At 44.0% G+C, this 17,425-nt stretch overlaps 1 protein-coding gene across 1 annotated transcript in view; it reads left to right on the forward strand.

Annotated features, from left to right (window-relative positions):
* Positions 1-17,130, forward strand: part of ETV5 (ETS variant transcription factor 5) — a 59,295-nt gene extending 42,165 nt beyond the window's left edge. Inside the window, exons 9-13 of the mRNA NM_001192834.2 lie at positions 1,067-1,123; positions 5,924-5,992; positions 6,147-6,316; positions 10,958-11,059; positions 14,656-17,130. Coding sequence (NP_001179763.1) covers positions 1,067-1,123; positions 5,924-5,992; positions 6,147-6,316; positions 10,958-11,059; positions 14,656-14,877 — 620 coding nt within the window. The 3' untranslated portion in view covers positions 14,878-17,130. The remainder of the gene's footprint in view (positions 1-1,066; positions 1,124-5,923; positions 5,993-6,146; positions 6,317-10,957; positions 11,060-14,655) is intronic.
* Positions 17,131-17,425: the final 295 nt, after the last annotated feature.

A 17,425-nucleotide genomic window follows, 5' to 3' on the forward strand; every position in this document is an offset into this window, starting at 1 on the left:
CGTAGGACGGGACTCTATTGTTGAATAGTGTTCTGAGAAAGTATCTGGTTTGTCATGGCTGTATGGGATCTGGGTATGCCATGGAAAAGTTTGTCCTGTTGGTTGCTTCATAGGAGTCACTACTCTGTTGCAATACTTTTCATCTGGGAAAATTCCTGTGTCCTTCAGCTGCCAGTGTACACAGGGAGAGGTATAACATCTTGAAACACCTATTGTTTGCTTTTGGGCTTCTTGTCTAGAAAGTTAAACACAAAGTTCCATTTGTCTTTGGGGGTCCTCTTTACCCCCACCCACACATTCACTGATTACCCATCTTGTAGGCCAAGCTTATCAAATGAGATCATTAATGGAAAGAGTGGGAATTTTGCAGCTTGCACGTTTAGAAACTCTTTCCTCTTTCAGTTCAGTTCAGTTGCTCAGTTGTGTCCGATTCTTTGTAACCCCATGAATCGCAGCATGCCAGGCCTCCCTGTCCATCACCAACTCCTGGAGTTCACTCAAACTCACATCCATCGAGTCAGTGATGCCATCCAGCTATCTCATCCTCTGTCGTCCCCTTCTCTTCCTGCCCCCAATCCCTCCCAGCATCAGAGTCTTTTCCAATGAGTCAACTCTTCACATGAGGTGGCCAAAGTATTGGCGTTTCAGCTTTAGCATCAGTCCTTCCAAAGAACACCCAGGACTGATCTCCTTTAGGATGGACTGGTTGGATCTCCTTGCAGTCCAAGGGACTCTGAAGAGTCTTCTCCAACACCACAGTTCAAAAGCATCAATTCTTCAGTGCTCAGCTTTCTTCATAGTCCAACTTTCACATCCATACATGACCACAGGAAAAACCATATCCTTGACTAGTGGACCTTTGTTGGCAAAGTAATGTCTCTGCTTCCTCTTCTTTATTTCCCCTTATTTTAGATTTTTTTTTAGTGTAGGGGGTGCAAAAAATGGGTGGTACCCCTTTCCCAAGACAAGGCCAGAAAGACATGACCTCCGGGCTGGAGGTTTAAGGGCTTTCCCTCTGCCAGTTTCAGCTGCAGAGACCATTGACAGGAGTGTGTTTCTCTTTCAGAAGTGCCTAACTGCCAGTCCTACATGAGAGGGGGCTACTTCTCCGGTAGCCATGAAGGTAAGTAGCTCTTTAAGAAATTATAATATTCAAGGAAGCCCAAAGTGGCTCAGTTTCCAAGCTAAGATTTGAGATCATAGTTCAAACCTTCCTTAGCTCGTGAACACAAGCACTCACTGATTGTGATCCCCAGTCATCTCGGACACAGAGTTGAGGCACGCCCCTGACCTGTGAGGGCTGCCATCCTTTTCAGTAGTAATGACCCTAACTTTTAAGAAAGAAAGTGAACTGCCTGGTTTCTACTTTTCCATGCAAGGCGGCCATACAGCTGTAGATAACACTATCTAAAATGGAACTTAGGAACCACGTCATGACCTTCAGGGCTTCTTTTAAACACTGAAACAGGGAAGGCTTTCTTTCTTAGAACGGTTCCTCAGAAGTATGTCTTATTTCCTATCATGCATATCTCTGTAAGTGTCTAGAGCAGTGTGATTCTCCAAACCTGCAGCATCAGCTTCACCTGGAACTTGCTAGACATACAGATTTTCAGGCCCCACTCCAGACCTACTGAATCAGTCTCCAGGGTTAGGGCCCAGCTCTGTATTCCAACAGGCCCTCCAGGCAACCATGATGCACCCTCACATTCAGTTCAGTTCAGTTCAGTCGCTCAGTCATGTCCGACTCTTCACAACCCCATGAATCGCAGCATGCCAGGCTTCCCTGTCCATCACCAACTCCTGGAGTTCACTCAAACTCATGTCCATCGAGTCAGTGATGCCATCCAGCCATCTAATCTTCTGTCGTCCCCTTCTCCTCCTGCCCCCAATCCCTCCCAGCATCAGAGTCTTTTCCAATGAGTCAACTCTTCACATGAGGTGGCCAAAGTATTGGCGTTTCAGCTTTAGCATCAGTCCTTCCAATGAACACCCAGGACTGATCTCCTTTAGGATGGACTGGTTGGATCTCCTTGCAGTCCAAGGGACTCTGAAGAGTCTTCTCCAACACCACAGTTCAAAAGCATCAATTCTTCGGCGCTCAGCCTTCTTCAACAGTCCAACTCTCACATCCATACACGACCACTGGAAAAACCATAGCCTTGACTAGACAGACATTTGTTGGCAAAGTAATGTCTCTGCTTTTGAATATGCTATCTAGGTTGGTCATAACTTTCCTTCCAAGGAGTAAGCGTCTTTTAATTTCATGAGAGAACTACTAGAGTTGTAAGGCTTAGGTTTGGCTACATGTTAGAATCACCTGTGTGCAAATTGCTCAGTCCCGAAGTTATGTCCGACTCTGCAACCCCACCGGACTCCTCTGTCCAAGGAATTCTCCAGGCAAGAATACTGGAGTGGGTTGCTATTTCCTCCTTTAGGGGATCTTCCCGAGCCAGGGATCAAACCCATATCTCTTGCATCTTCTGCTTTGATAGGCAGGTTCTTTACTGCTGCGCTACCTGGGAATCCCTAGAATCACCTGGGGAGCTGTTAAAACTTCTGGTGTCCAGGCTTCACCCAGAGCAACTAAATCAGAAATTCTAGGATGGGGCTCGGGCATTAGTAGTTTGTGAATCTCCCTGGGTGATTCTGTTGTGTCCAAGGATGACAACCACTGTTCTAGAGTTTTAGAGCTAGTTTGAAAGAGCTGGTAAATCAGCACTAGCTGGTTATTATGAGTGATTTGGTTCACAAGAGTGATTTCTATGGGTGGCTGTCTCCCAATGACTTGGTTGGAAGGGAGACCAAGTGTGGCTGCCACGGGCACCCAGGGATATTCTGAGTGAGTGTCCAGCCCTGGGAAGGAAGGGCTGTCTACTGGACCTCTGTGATGGGCACACATGTGTAGTAGGGCTCTCTTCCAGGTTCCCAAATGTTTCTGCAGCAGTTGATGTCTGTAGCAGGTGAACTAGGAAAGAGGAAAACACTTTGCATAACTACAACATTTAAAGAGGTGCATGCTCTTAAAGGAAATACTTTTAGTAAGGCACTGGGGCTGCTTACTACACACAGAATATCTGGCAAGCTTGTGTTTTTCCCCCACTTCTTCCCTGAATCAAAGAAGTTAGTTTCAAAGATATCTGCATTCTTAATTGCTCTAAATTACTCTGACACAGTTTTTCTCTCCTTATACAGGCTTGACCACAGATGCCCGTGAAAGTTAGTGAGACAAGTGTCTCTGATTGGCATCTGTGATTACTAAGATAGCCATCCTGCCTTAGCATTCACCTGGAATCTTTACATACTATTTTGAATCTTTCATTTCCACTTTGCCCCTCAAACAGGTTCTTCCTTCCTGCCACCTTTGAGTGACTAGATGGTTGTGACCACAACTGATGGCAACTGCTGTGCAAATTCAACTGACAAATTCACTTAAACCAACAGCATCTTCCAGATGTTTTAGAGAACCACATGTGGCAATGACTAGAAACCACAAAATATACCAGAACGATACTCATGGGCAGGGCTTCATCTGATTAGTTTGAAAACCAAACCTAGAATTTAATCTAGGTTTACATTTTTTCCCCTATATACTGTGAGTGTATTAGGCTCAAAGAAAAGCTCTAAATATAACATAGAAATTTTGGCAGGTGTGTAAACTTTGTAGTTTACTTTTGACTTTATATTAAGGCTGTTAAAACATCAGAGTAGCAAAATTCATGTAGAAAGTCAGGAAATACATAGCTTCCCAACAGCCAAGGCAGAAAATACAAAGCCTGATGGATTATGCAATTCTTAATATACATTGTGACAGTTTGTTGTAAGTCAGTTTCCTAGTACCAAACTGGAAAATTATAGGAGTCCCCGAGAAGTTAGCATTGCATTCTTAAATCTTTTAATGGAAAACTGTAGATTCCTTCATATTTATTCCAATAGTTATAGAACACTTACATACTAGGCGCAGTAAGGATGCTAAGATATTCAGAATATGGTCCTTACCCTCTAGAAACTTAGAATTCCATGACAGAATAAGGTAAGTGCTATTAAGAGATTAACTGTAGAGATTTATCATAATGTGCAAGTCCTTACTGTCTTGATTTCTTTTAACTATCCTGCATTGCACATCGATGTACTGGGAGCTATTCTTAAGCTCTCTGTTGTAAGGATAAATCAGTCAATGAACAGAATATATATCAACTCATTAAATTCTCACTAACAAGCCTGTGAGGTAAGAATTATCTTCCAAATCCTTAGATGAGAAAAATGGAGCACTGAGAGACTAATTTGTTCTAGGCCACACAGTTAACCTAGATCCAGTCAGTCTGGCTTCAGGGCCCATGCTCTTCACATTACACCATGTTTTTTGTTGTTTTTTTTTTTGCCTACTTTGTCATCTGTCTCCACCAGTTGGGATGCGAGCTCCATTAGAGCAAGCACCGAGTCTACCCTCTTCTCTAGCGCAAACATGTGCCCAGCATAAATATCTATTGGATTACATAAAAATATACTTCTTTGTAGTTAAGCAGAGAAAAAAATGCTTGGGGCTGAGGAAACAAAATGAATAATACGAAACCTGAAAACAATCTGTTTCCAAGTTGGGCAGTGTTTTCCCAACCCCAGGCCTCTTTAAAATTGTGCTGATCCTGCCAAGAAGAACTTGATCCAAGCTGATTGTAATGAACAGATTATTTCTTGGAGCCTTTACCAGGGAGTTTAAGTCATAGAAAATCCCTCTCAAAAATCTAGTGCTCATTCTTCACTGCAAATGGCCTCCCCTGCCTGCCGGGACCACATACTTGACACTCATAAGCCTGGTCCACATGCCAGACGAGTTGACCGGAGAACTGAGTGTGGGGAGTACCGCCATGCAAACAGGAGCTCCTGGTGTTTCCTCTTGAGAAGCATGTGGTTAGCAGGGAGTACACAGGGATGCTCACCCCTGAAATAGGCTGGACCCCAAGCAAGGGTGTGGTCCCACCATGCTTGTCTATTAACTGGCTTTGCTCTGAGCTGCTGGCCTCGTCAGGGTGCCTGCTGACCTGGTGGTCAGCACTGAACCCATATTAGGGGTTAGTGGGTTTACTTTTTTGGCACTATCATGTGGCATAGTTCCCCAATGAGACCGAACCGGTGCCCCCTGCATTGGGACCCTGGAGTCCTAACCACAGGGCTACCAGGAAAGTCCCAGATTAGTGGGTTTAGAATGCTAAGCCATCATCCTTCCTTCTCCTGGACACCTTCCACTTTTTGCCCTGCCTTCCTTTCATTTCCACTTACATATGTTGTTGGCCCAGTCAGTTCCCCTCTTTTCTTAACAATGCAATAAGTGTTACTGCTGGAATATCTCTTCATATTCCTTTCACAGTGTCTGGAGGTGATGATACCTCCAGCTTACCTTTCAAATTATTGTTTGTCACAGTCTTTACTCATTTGGCATCATTTTCTACCTTCCAAGCTCTTTCATAATTGAATGAAGTGTGTGGGCAGCATGGACAAGCTGTACGAAAGATTGAAATTAATATTTGCTAAAAGGGAAACGGCAAGACCACATATAGGTCAATTAGATCCCCCCCAGTGAGGCCAGCTGAAATAGATGAGATATCATTTCAGATATAAAGGCTTAGTCACTGATCCATGCAGACCTCAGGAGTAAGATGTGCAGGAACGTTCTGGTGATTCAGTGCCTCCCTGCAGTCTCGGCTCTAATAGCAGGAATCGATGCCGTTCTGACTGCAGAACGTGCAGTTGCATCAGAACACAAACACCTAGGTTCTTGTGAAGTTCTCTCGCAAATTCAGTCTGGCATAGATACAGCAGTTCATTGGACTGAGGACCTGAAATGATAGAAAATTCTGTTTTAGTCCTTCAGAGTTCTCATAGCGGAGATCCATGTTAAGCAACATCTTCTTTCTAAATTCTCTTTCAGGTTTTTCATATGAGAAGGATCCCCGGTTGTACTTTGACGACACTTGTGTCGTTCCCGAGAGACTGGAAGGTAAGTAGCCCCATCTGGTTTTGTGCAAAGCTGGAATTCTTACCGTGTCAGAGCACCTTTGTCAGTCGTCTTGATGCCAGGTTGGCAACATTTGCCCAAATCAGGTGAGAAACTTGAGACTAAAGTACCACATATGTATCTTTATCCTGAACAGGCAAAGTGAAACAAGAGCCCACCATGTATCGGGAGGGGCCCCCTTACCAGAGGCGAGGTTCCCTTCAGCTGTGGCAGTTCCTGGTTACCCTTCTTGACGACCCAGCCAACGCCCACTTCATTGCCTGGACAGGCCGAGGCATGGAATTCAAGCTGATAGAACCCGAAGAGGTAAGCACTGGGTGCTGATTTTTGATTTGTTGATGTTTGTTCCTATTTAGTTCTCCATCTAGCCTTTTTACTGTGTCAGATATGCTCTTCTCATTCAGATTCTGGCCTGGCCAATGGGCTTGACAGTGCTTTTTCTATTAATGGGAAAGGCAAAGTTCTGTACTGCAAAATATGTAAAAAGTATTAGTAACCCTTCTGCAAACTCTGGGGAGGGAGGCCATGAAGACTTACATTCTAAAAGGGTCTGCTTTCTCTTTTGGAAAGTCTTTCAAGTGTGCTTTCAGTGATACTAACTCTTTTTTGGTGCAAGCCCTCATATGACACAAGCCCTGTGTCAGAGATTATGTGAACAGATTGTAAGACATTTTGGTAATATAGGTTGCAACCGTCCTATGGTGTATTTAAAATGGCTCTAGAGAAATAACATTATCAGAGATGAGTCAATCTCAATCTCAGAAACCTAGTGTTTTGTTTTGTTTTAATGTAATATCACAGGAGCTTCCCTGGTGGCTCAGTGGTAAAGAATCTACCTGCCAATGCAGGAGACACAGGTTCAATACCTGGTCTGGGAAATCCCCACATGCCACAGAGCAACTAAGCTCTGTGCACCACAAGTACTGAGCCTGTCCTCGAGAGTCAGCCATAACTGGTGAGCCCACAGGCCAAAACTACTGAAGCCCGAATACTAGAGCCTGTGCTCCGCAAAAGAGAGGCCCCCGCAGTGAGAAGCCCAAGCACTGTAACTAGAGTCGCCCCTGCTCACCTCAACTAGAGAAAAACTGGCGCAGCAATGTCATCAGGTTCTTACTATCTCTTTTTTAAAGTACTACAATGAGATAGCCAACCTTCCTTATTTTGTTAATAGAAAAAACCTCCCTTATTTTGTTAATAGAAAAAAAACATTGTTACCATCTTTTTGCCCAGATTGACAGAAAGGCCAGTGGACAGAACCAATGCCATTTCTTCAAAGGAGAGGACACATCATAGAATCTCCCCTTTCCTAAATATCACAAAGCAAATTAAGTCAGGCTCTGGGCTTGCCATTATTTCAAAGGGGTTGATTTTTGTTTGATTTAGAATCTAGAGGTTAGAAATGGAAAAGAAATAACTTCCCTAAAAGTCTGACATATGCTTCTTTTGGTAGCATATACTTGAGTGTTACACATTAAGCCAGCAGAACAAAAAGGTATCTTTGGGTTGGTGTGATTAGAATGAGAACAATGCTCTCGGAGGCCTCTGAACAGGAACTGTGGTTGTAGATGTTCAGTCAGGTCCAGGGCTCACTTTAGTACACCCAAGGGGACAGGTGGGCATGGGGGTTGACGGCAGGAAATTGGAGGGAGAAAATGGCCTGAAAGTTAAGATGAGCAAAGGAGAATGTGTGAATTGGAGGCTTAAGGAGAATCCTGACTGGTAGAGGAAGGCGGGCTTCATTAAAGGCCGTTAGAGAAGATATACTTATGTACATACATATACAATTTCTGTTAAGACTTGTTCTACCTTCAAAGCCAAAGTTTGGTACTGCTGTGTTCTCCTGAGGGTGTCTTTTGGCTAAGTCGTGTAGAAATGGAGCCATGTTTCCGGCCACACGGAAAAGCATCCACCCCACATTCTTTTCCTCATAATGTGGCCTGGTTTGTATGAGGCTTGAGGAAAGCATGTCGCCCAGACTCACTGAGGCTTTTTGAAAGTCAAGTCTGTCATGTGAGCAGCCCTTTTTGATTTATCTCATTTCACAAAAAGGAGCTTTTACGACTTCTTTGCCACTGCCTCGGGCCTAAGCAGAGGCTATACAGCTGCAGGTAAACCTGGTTATGACCCTTTGTAAAGCCGTTATTGAATCTGTTGCTCTCCAACCAATGGTAAAGAAAATGATGAACAGATGGCAAAGGACCCCGGCTTTCTTAAAGAAACTAATGCTAATCCAGAATGCTCACATAAATGCCAAGCTGCCCAGTCACAGGGGAGTCTCCTGGTGGCCTTGCGCCTCTCTCAGCTGATTAAACAGCTCTGTTTCTTCAGAAAGTACTTCTTGCCACCGCAGCTTGAAATCCCCGAGCATTCCATGAACTCTGAAATATTCCATTCCCTTAACCCCAGGATCAGCTCTGTTTCTCTGTGCGCTTTGGCCCCAGGACATGCAGCACTTTTTTCCCCACTCTCTAATCCTTGTATAACTTGGCAGGCCCTCCTCTTGGTAGTGTCAAGAAGATACCAACTCCTCGAAAAATGCTGTAAGAAGTTGTCATGGGGGGAGCTTGAAGGGTGAAGCGGAGGAGGAAGCTGTTTGGGACGTAATTGTAGGCAGCTGTGTGGCTGAGTAGTGCACTCTGGGTAATTATCCATAATATCCATTACACTGTGCATGGAAATTGTGGTTTTAGAACTGCGTTTTGGCAGGCCCCCTAATCAAATGTCTTTTGATAGTCATCCAGCTTAGCACCCTCTCAATTATGACTGACTCGGCTTTAATCTGGAGCCATTTTAACTGTGAATCTGCATTAATGAATATTTTGGGGGGTAGGGTTGTTTGTTGAACATGTGGCAGATAACTGATGCCATCGGGAGGTTTAAAAGGACGTGCTGCTTAGAAAGAGCCGCTCCCTGTGCTGTGGCTGCGCTCTTACAAAGAGAGGAAGAGAGATGTGAGTTTGGGCTTTTGTTTTTAACTCCTTCGGCCTCCATCCTCAAGATGCTATCAAAGTAACAAATGTGAAAGACGAAGGAAAGAAGGAGCTGGCAGCGAGCTATTGCCTGCTCCCTCCACCCCCCCAAAAATGGGGCAGCCGTTATTCCCAGCTGCTCTGCAGTTGTGCCGCATCATGATTACTGCATTAGGAGCAGCCCCAGTGAGGGCTACTGAATCACAGGGCCCTGGCCCAAGAGGATGAGTCAGTAACTATGGCTACCAGAGCTGCTTTGAAGTCTACACATATACAAAACCTCTCTCCAGTACAGCTACTGCATATGCAAGTGACAGCAAAGAAAGGCCATGGCTGAAGTTAAATAGTCAAGAACTGTTTTCCACCATTGCAATACAGTCAAATGTGAGGCTGGGCCTCTTTTAAGGGTTCCTGCATCACTTGTGGCCAACAGCAGTTCAATAATACCTTCATGGTGTTATTTCTTTTGGGGAAAAAAAAAATGGACATGTATTGATTTACCAGCTTTTCTTTCTTACCACTATTTCTATTGGCTTAAACTGTTTTTCTCTAAACAGGGGATGTGTTTTTGCTTAATTTTGCCTTTTTGGTCATTTCAAAGAGTTGAATGGGTGCAATATGGAGAAAGGCAGAGAACCAGGGTATCGTGTGCTGTGGGGCATGAAGCAAATGAATGGAAATTTAACCTTCACATAGTTTCTTACAAGGGAAAATGGAATCATGACTGTTGAATTTTTGTAATATAATTAGGACAGATGCACTTCTTCCTTATCAGATCATTTCTGATATTTATTAAAGGTCATCTTGAATCCTGAGTTGAGATGTTGCTTTCATTCTGCCCCAAATACTTTTGAATAATACTTTAAGTGAAATGTGGCTTTATGATCCACTTTTCCATTTGCAACCCACTCCAGTATTCTTGCCTGGAGAATCCCATGGACAGAAGAGCTTTGTGGGCTACAGTCCATGGGTCGCAAAGAGTCAGACACGACTGAGCAACTTCACTTTCACTTTCTATTTGCAGTCTCCCTACTTCTCATTCCATGTTTACCTTTTTTTTTAAACGAATGTAGTTATTTTGGTTAAGTTTCCAAAACTGACCCAGAATGTTCCAAATATGATCGCTGGTTTGCATGCATTTAAAGGCCTCATATTTCCAAGGTTAATCTGCCTTGACAGTCATCTTATACGTAGGGCTTGGGATGTTGGATACTTGAGCAGAGTTGCTTGACTGTCTTGCTGAGCTCCACTAGTAAGTGGTCTTGCTTTAAGGCTTCTTTGCCCAGAGTTCCAATTACACCCGCCATCACTGCACCTCAGGTGGATCGGGTTAGATATAATGCACTTCACAACTGTTTGGGAAGCCATGTTAATTTTTCATTAAATGGATAATGGTGCTACATGTTTTAATGTCCATTCTGCAAGTCCACTGGGAGCAGGGGATTGGATGGCAGCAGGCTGAAATGATCTGATTCCCTTTTACTCCTTGAGCTGCAATACGTAAACATCTCCCAGCCCCTCTCCAATCTTATTAGAATTGAACTTTTGCTCTGCTGGCCCATTAGCAACTCACTAGTGTGTTTCTAATGTTTCAGGAATGACCATTCTAATTATTCCTTATTGACTGCTACAGAAACCATAGCACTTAATGGCAACATGTTAATGGTCTATGGGTATTGGTCAATAATTCATATGTGGAGAAACAGTAGAGAGCCTGCTTCCTCTGGGACGCTAGCCAAGCCCTCTGCAATCTTAAAATGCTAGGATTCTTCCACCTCCAGGTCTCACCTCTTAGCATCTATGACTGAATCATCACCTTTGTTGAATATTGGTCTTAAGGGAATTAAGTGCTTTTCCATTCAGGTCAGAGAAATGGATCACTGACCAGAGCAGTTGGGTTCTAGAACGCTCTCCTGGGATTGGGAGGAAACCCACTAGACCCAAGGAATGAGTTTCCATTGCTTTCCTGTCTCTTCAGGTCGCTCGGCGTTGGGGCATTCAGAAGAACCGGCCAGCCATGAACTATGACAAGCTCAGCCGATCTCTACGCTATTACTATGAAAAGGGCATCATGCAGAAGGTGAACAATTATGAGAGACAATTAAGATCACTCTCAGAGAAACTGTCCAGGGCTTCTGTAATAAGACTAATGGCTTCGAGGAAATGTTAGCTTCATAATTCTGTGGTAGGAAAGATCTTGGAAAAATGAGTTTAAATGAGATACAAAGAGCACCTTTAATACTCTCGGGTACCTGAAAACCAGAGGTTGTGGAAGACTCTGTAGGAAAACTAGCCTCCTCTGCTTTATTTAGAGAAATAAACCGTCTCGACTTACAGAAATGTCCAGATAGGACTTCCCTGGTGGTCCAGTGATTAAGAATCCACCTGCCAATGCAGGGGACAAGTGCTCGATCCCTGATTCAGGAAGATTCCACATGCTGTGGGGCAACTCAGCCCCTCCGCCTAGAGCCCATGCTCTTCAGCAATGAGAAGCCACCATAATGAGTAGCCCCCCACCCTGCCGCAACTAGAAAAAACCTGCATACAGCAACAGAGACCCAGTGCAGCCAAAGAAAAAAATTTTTTAATTGTCCAGATACTTAGGCCAACTATTACATCCATAAAGGAGCCAGGGAGAGAATCAACTTAAAGGTCTCTGCTCCCACAAGAGCTTAGTTGAAGTCTTTAGTTGTTAAGACACCAAGACCTCCAAATATGTTGGTTTAATACTCTTTAAGTGTTAGGACTAAGGAAATCTTTTTCAAAAACTGGAAACTACAAGTTAAAAAGCCAAGATTTGCAAAATGGGAGCAGAATCGCCTGATAACAAGCTGCAGAATAAAGGATGAAGCATATTTTGAGGAAGCCAGAACAAAATCCTTATTGTGATAGGTGGTGAAAGACCAAAATCTTAAAAGCCGTGTATAAGCAGAAGATGAAGATGGCAAATCTTTGGTTTTTCTTAACCAGATTTTATACTGTACTGTTACCCAGATTCTAGCATTTATACATTTAGGCAGTCTTTACATGGTAGATGCACTCAGAATTATATGGTCATTGTTGCTGAGAACTTGTCTTGTGCTAAAATCAGGCTTATCTTCTCATAGGCAGGTGGTAATATGACCCCATATTCCTCTCATCTCCTTAAATTATTAAAACTTTTCATGGATGGTCTTCTGGATAAAACTCAGACTTTCATGCTTCGTACAGGCTCTAAGGCACCATCCAACCATCATTTCCTCACTTGCACTTGTCTGCTTCCACTACCACAGCCATCTGTCTCTTAATATGTATTGTTTGGTGAACAAACACTGTCAGTCATGTAAGTTATCAAGCTTATTATAAAATGAAAAAACACCTATTAAACTACCATCCTACTTAAGAACATTCCTAACACCTGCATTACCTGGCCAGCTCCTACTTGTTTATCAATCACCTCTTTACTCCAAGAATCTGAAGTTCTCAAGCTGAGTTACGTGGTCCCATCTGCATCTGAGAGCACCTGCGTTCATCTCCATCACTTCCCTACTCTCTGTATTGCAAATCACTCCCTGGCTTGTCAGTATCTGCCACAGGAATATCAGCTCCTTTAGGGCAAAATTGAGAATTTGACTTCAGTGCTTGGCATAGTTAATAGATACTCTAAAATGGGTTATCACCCCACCCTACCTATCCCCCCCCTTTTTTTAAAGGTACAATTCAATGGGGGTTTAATATGTATGCAGAGTAGTACAGCTGTCACTCACAGTCCGTTTTAGAACATTTTGTTGTTCAGTTGCTAAGTCGTGTCTGACTCTGCAACCCCATGGACTGTAGCCCACCAGGCTCCTCTGTCCATATGGTTTTCCAGGCAAGAATACTGGAGTGGGTTGCCATTTCCCTCTTCAGGGGATCTTCCAAGATCAGGGATTGAACCCATGTCTCCTGCACTGGCAGGTGGATTCCTGACCACTAAGCCACCAGCGAAGCCCATTAGAACAATTTATCACCCTAAAAAGAAACCCTGAACCCATTAGCAGTCACTACCCCTTTCCCCAGTGCAAGCTTCACACATTCTCCCCATTCAGTGTTAACACTACCAGGTAGAATTCGAAACTTAGGAAGGAGGGCCAGCAGAAAAGAAACCACTGGCTTTGTGGTTCCTAAATACAGACCCAATCCAAGGGAATGTAACCAAGACAGTTAACTTGAACTAACGGCAATGAATTGCACCTGTGAACTTCCTAGGTTTTCTAAGAAAGAAGAGAACTCTGAGAATTAAGCATAAAGTAGTACAGAGGAAGGCATAGAAATGAGACTTGGGTGGGCTCAGATCCTAACACTCCTATTTATGCTTTAAGGAAAGTCAACCTTTCAAAGCCTGTCTCCAATGAAAGTGTAGCTAATAATTCTGGATCTAATCTCAAAAGGGTAATATATATGTGAAAATGTCCTAGAAATAGTAACATGCTATCCAGTGTAAGAGATCATTGCTTTATTATGTGACCTATAAGAAATGAAAACTAAATGAAAGAGGAGTGGTAGCATACTGATCCGGGGAGGGACTCGGAAAAGCATTAGTTCCATACCCTCAGGTTTTGAAAGGGAAAACTGGATTCATAGAGATTGAGACTTGCTAGTGACCAAGCCAGAGAAGGCAATGGCAAGCCACTCCAGTACTCTTGCCCAGCAAATCCCATGGACGGAGGAGCCTGGTGGGCTGCAGTCCATAGAGTCGCTAGGAGTCAGACACGACTAAGTGACTTCACTTTCGACCTTCATGCATTGGAGAAGGAAACGGCAACCCACGCCAGTGTTCTTGCCTGGAGAATCCCAGGGACCGAGGAGGCTGGTAGGCTGCCGTCTCTAGGGTCACACAGAGTTGGACATGACTGAAAATGACTTAGCAGCAGCAGCAGCAGTGACCAAGCCAGGGCTAGAAGCCATTCGCTCAACTTTCAGAGCTAGTATTATCATCACTGTATCCTCCTGCCTAGCTCTCCCACATGTGAGCTGACTCTGGCTGGGGAACCAGAGATTTAACAGTAAATTGGCTTTTAAAAAACCCAAATAGGAATGAGTGATTGTATACACCTGCCACCCTTAATCAAGACTAGTTGGTTCAAGTAATGTTATAATGCATAAAATTCATATAAAGGTAGTTTGCAGTTCCTTCAGTGTAGCAAAACCATGACATGAGTCATTTTCAACTGCAGGTAAGCCAAAAAGCAGTTCTATTTGGTTTTGGAACAAGCTGATAAAATCCCACATAGCTTCTGAATTCCTAGCCCTGTGGGACAACAAAGCTGTCCTGTGAAGACTGTAAACTTGAGGAAACTGAACACATGGGCTGACTCCTGCATCTTTCAATCCTTATATCTCATAACACCAGCCTCAGCATAACCGTTGTTTCTAGACTGATTTTAACAGTGAGGATGTTCTTTTAAGAAGAACCTGAATTTGGTATTCATATATTCTTTTCAGATGCTAAGCTGTGGTGTCAAAACACTTAGCAGGTAACACATACCCATGATTTATCAAAATAAATCGAAGGATTTGGATAATCAACTACCATTGAGCCTCTGGTCCCAGGTTGCCCAAGAGCTTGGTGGCTTAATAGATATCTCATTCTTCCCTTGGTGCCCACACCCCATGCCCTGGTCCAACCGGGCCTCATAAGGTACATTTTCTCTCTAGGTGGCTGGGGAACGATACGTCTACAAGTTTGTCTGCGACCCTGATGCCCTTTTCTCCATGGCCTTCCCTGACAACCAGCGTCCGTTCCTGAAAGCAGAGTCTGAGTGCCACCTCAGCGAGGAGGACACCCTGCCACTGACCCACTTTGAGGACAACCCTGCTTATCTCCTGGATGTGGACCGCTGCGGCAGCCTCCCCTACGCCGAAGGCTTTGCTTACTAAGTTTCTGAGCAGCTGAGCGGCCAAACCTTAGAGCTAGCAGTTCCCATTCAGGCAAACGAGAACAGTGGTTTTGTTTGTGTTTCTGGCTGTTCCTAAAGCTTGCCCTTTGAGTATTATCTGTCTCTGGAGATAGAGAATCCAATCTGTCTCCGGATTGGCACCCTTAAGGACAGAAACTTTGGCGGGGGAGTGGGAACAGGGAGGGGCAGAAAACCACCCAAAAGCTGGTGCCTCAGCTCTTGATCCTGACAAGGTTTCTGGGAAGCGATTGAAATGGAGCCTCCTTCCCATGGACAATATATATGCAAAGCAATACCTTGTTCAGGTTGGTACCCGCAAACCAGGACAGAGTATGTGACAATCTGCATTGATCAAGGACTACTAAATGCCTTTACATAGAAGGGCTCTGATTTGCACAATTTATTGAAAAAGTGAGTCACAAAACCCATAGAACAGGAGGTAGGCTAAGTTGGGGAGGCTCAAACCACGAAGGGTTGCCAAGTATTACCTTAAAACTTGGACAGCTCTTGCAGCCCACTGAAATGTTTCCCCTTGGTCTAGAAAGAAGGGGAAAAGGATGAATAGCTGTTACCCACTCCACGGTTCTCAAATAAACCATTGCTACTTTGGGAACCTTCTGGCCATGTGGTCACCAAGTAGAGCAAGCCCCCTCTCTCTTCCCAGTCACATGGCTGTGTGTGGATGGCTTTAATTTTAGGAGAAGGTGATTAACACTTTTGACAGTATTTTGTTTTGCTTTGATTCGGGGGATTGTTTTGTTTTGGAAAACCAGTTTATAAACTGATTTTTGTAGTTTTGGTATTTAAAGCAAAAAAAAACAAACCTTTTGGTAACTGTGCACTGTGTCCTATAAACAGGGCAGTGCCGACTTCTGAAGACGCTGCAGCTTGAAAGGGGCTTTGCTGGGGGCGTCCCCTTGGCTGAGTGCAAGCCCTCTTTATTGCCTGCTTTGTGCTTTCTGCACCAGACAGCCTGACGGAACATTTGCACCTGAGTTGTACATTTTTGAGGTGTGCAGGGCAGCCTGGACACACCGTTTAGATTCTATGTGTATAGTCCCCAATGTTCCCTCCCATGCCCTCTCTGGAAAGCATATGTACATAATACATGTCATGTCCATTTGAAACCTGGTCACCTGATGGAAACCCTAGGGAGTCTTCCCTGGGCATGACTGATGACAATTTCCATTTCATCCATTTTTGTTTTTCCTTTTTCTTTAAATCCTCGGACTTTAAACCCTGCATATGATTCAATAGGGTTTGAGACGTATGCGCGACACCAACAGGTAAAACAGTGCTAGCGCCTTAGTTTCCTGCCACTTTACAAAAGAGTTCTCTGATCGCTGGATTTTATTGGAAGAGTTTTAAATAACCCAGCTAAAGCTACATGAAAGCTCAAAGTAGAGGAAAAGGCATTAGAAAGTGGTAGCACCTTGGTGCCTGCTGTTCAGAGAGTTCTGTGCTTCCCCTGACACTGAGCACAGAAACAATGATTATGCTACTCTTCATACACAAAGGACAGTGCTTTGTTTTTCTATTGATGGAACGCTCTGCAGTCTCAAACAGTCCCCCAGGTGACCAGGAGCACATTTGTGAAGAGGGTCACAGATAAGGGGTGCATTTCATAGCTGTGGAAATACAAGGTTTCCCTCTTGGAAGCTAATTAGCCCACAAAGGTATTGCACCTGTAGCTTGGGCCTTAATTAGCATTGTATTCTAATCAAAGGACTCTTTCCAAATGGTATTTATAGCTTTCTAACCTACACATAGTCTATACATAGATGCATATTTTACCCCAAGCTGGCTAGAGGTTAATTTGTTGTAAATGCTGTATAGGATTTTTTTTTCCTTTCTTATCTGGGTTTGGGTTTTGTTGGGATTTTTTTTTTTTTTTTTTTGATGGATTTATGCTGTCTTAGCAAGTATGAAAAGAATCGTCTGTAGCCTGAGCTCCCCTCCCCCGCTATGGCCACGTGGCCCGTGCGGTCTCGGGACACAGGATGGCGGCGTCACCATTGCATTCCCATCGGACTCATGCACCTCCCTGATGATTTGGGGTTTTTCAGTTTTTCGTTTTTGCTTCTTTTCCAGAGTGTGGAAAATCTACAGTGCAGAAAGGCTTTAACCTGCCAGTTGATTTGAAATACTTTTCCCCTGCGCAGGGCTGTTTGCATCCTGCCAAGCTGCGTTATATTCTGTACTGTGTACAATAAAGAAGTTTGCTTTCAGTTTACCGAGTGCCTGAAACCCGCATCTTTTTTGCCCCCATCTTAAAGTAAGCAGAAGTCACCTGGCACCTTCCTCTCCCTGTCTCTCCCCCTCTTAGCTATCTAGCCTTATGACTGTAGAGTTGAGAGTCAACTTGCGCACAGCTTCTCTCTTCTAATCTCATCTCTCAAACTCTGGTTAAACATTTGATCCAAAAGAGTAGAAGGAAAGTAGAAAGCAGAGAGGTTTTCCCAGCCAGTGGGGAGCTGACACCATCCCATCCCTCCCGTCAAACCCACCTACTCGCCAACTCAGTTTGT

The sequence above is a fragment of the Bos taurus genome, chromosome 1 (genome assembly GCF_002263795.3).
Source record: "Bos taurus isolate L1 Dominette 01449 registration number 42190680 breed Hereford chromosome 1, ARS-UCD2.0, whole genome shotgun sequence".
NCBI lineage: Eukaryota > Metazoa > Chordata > Mammalia > Artiodactyla > Bovidae > Bos > Bos taurus.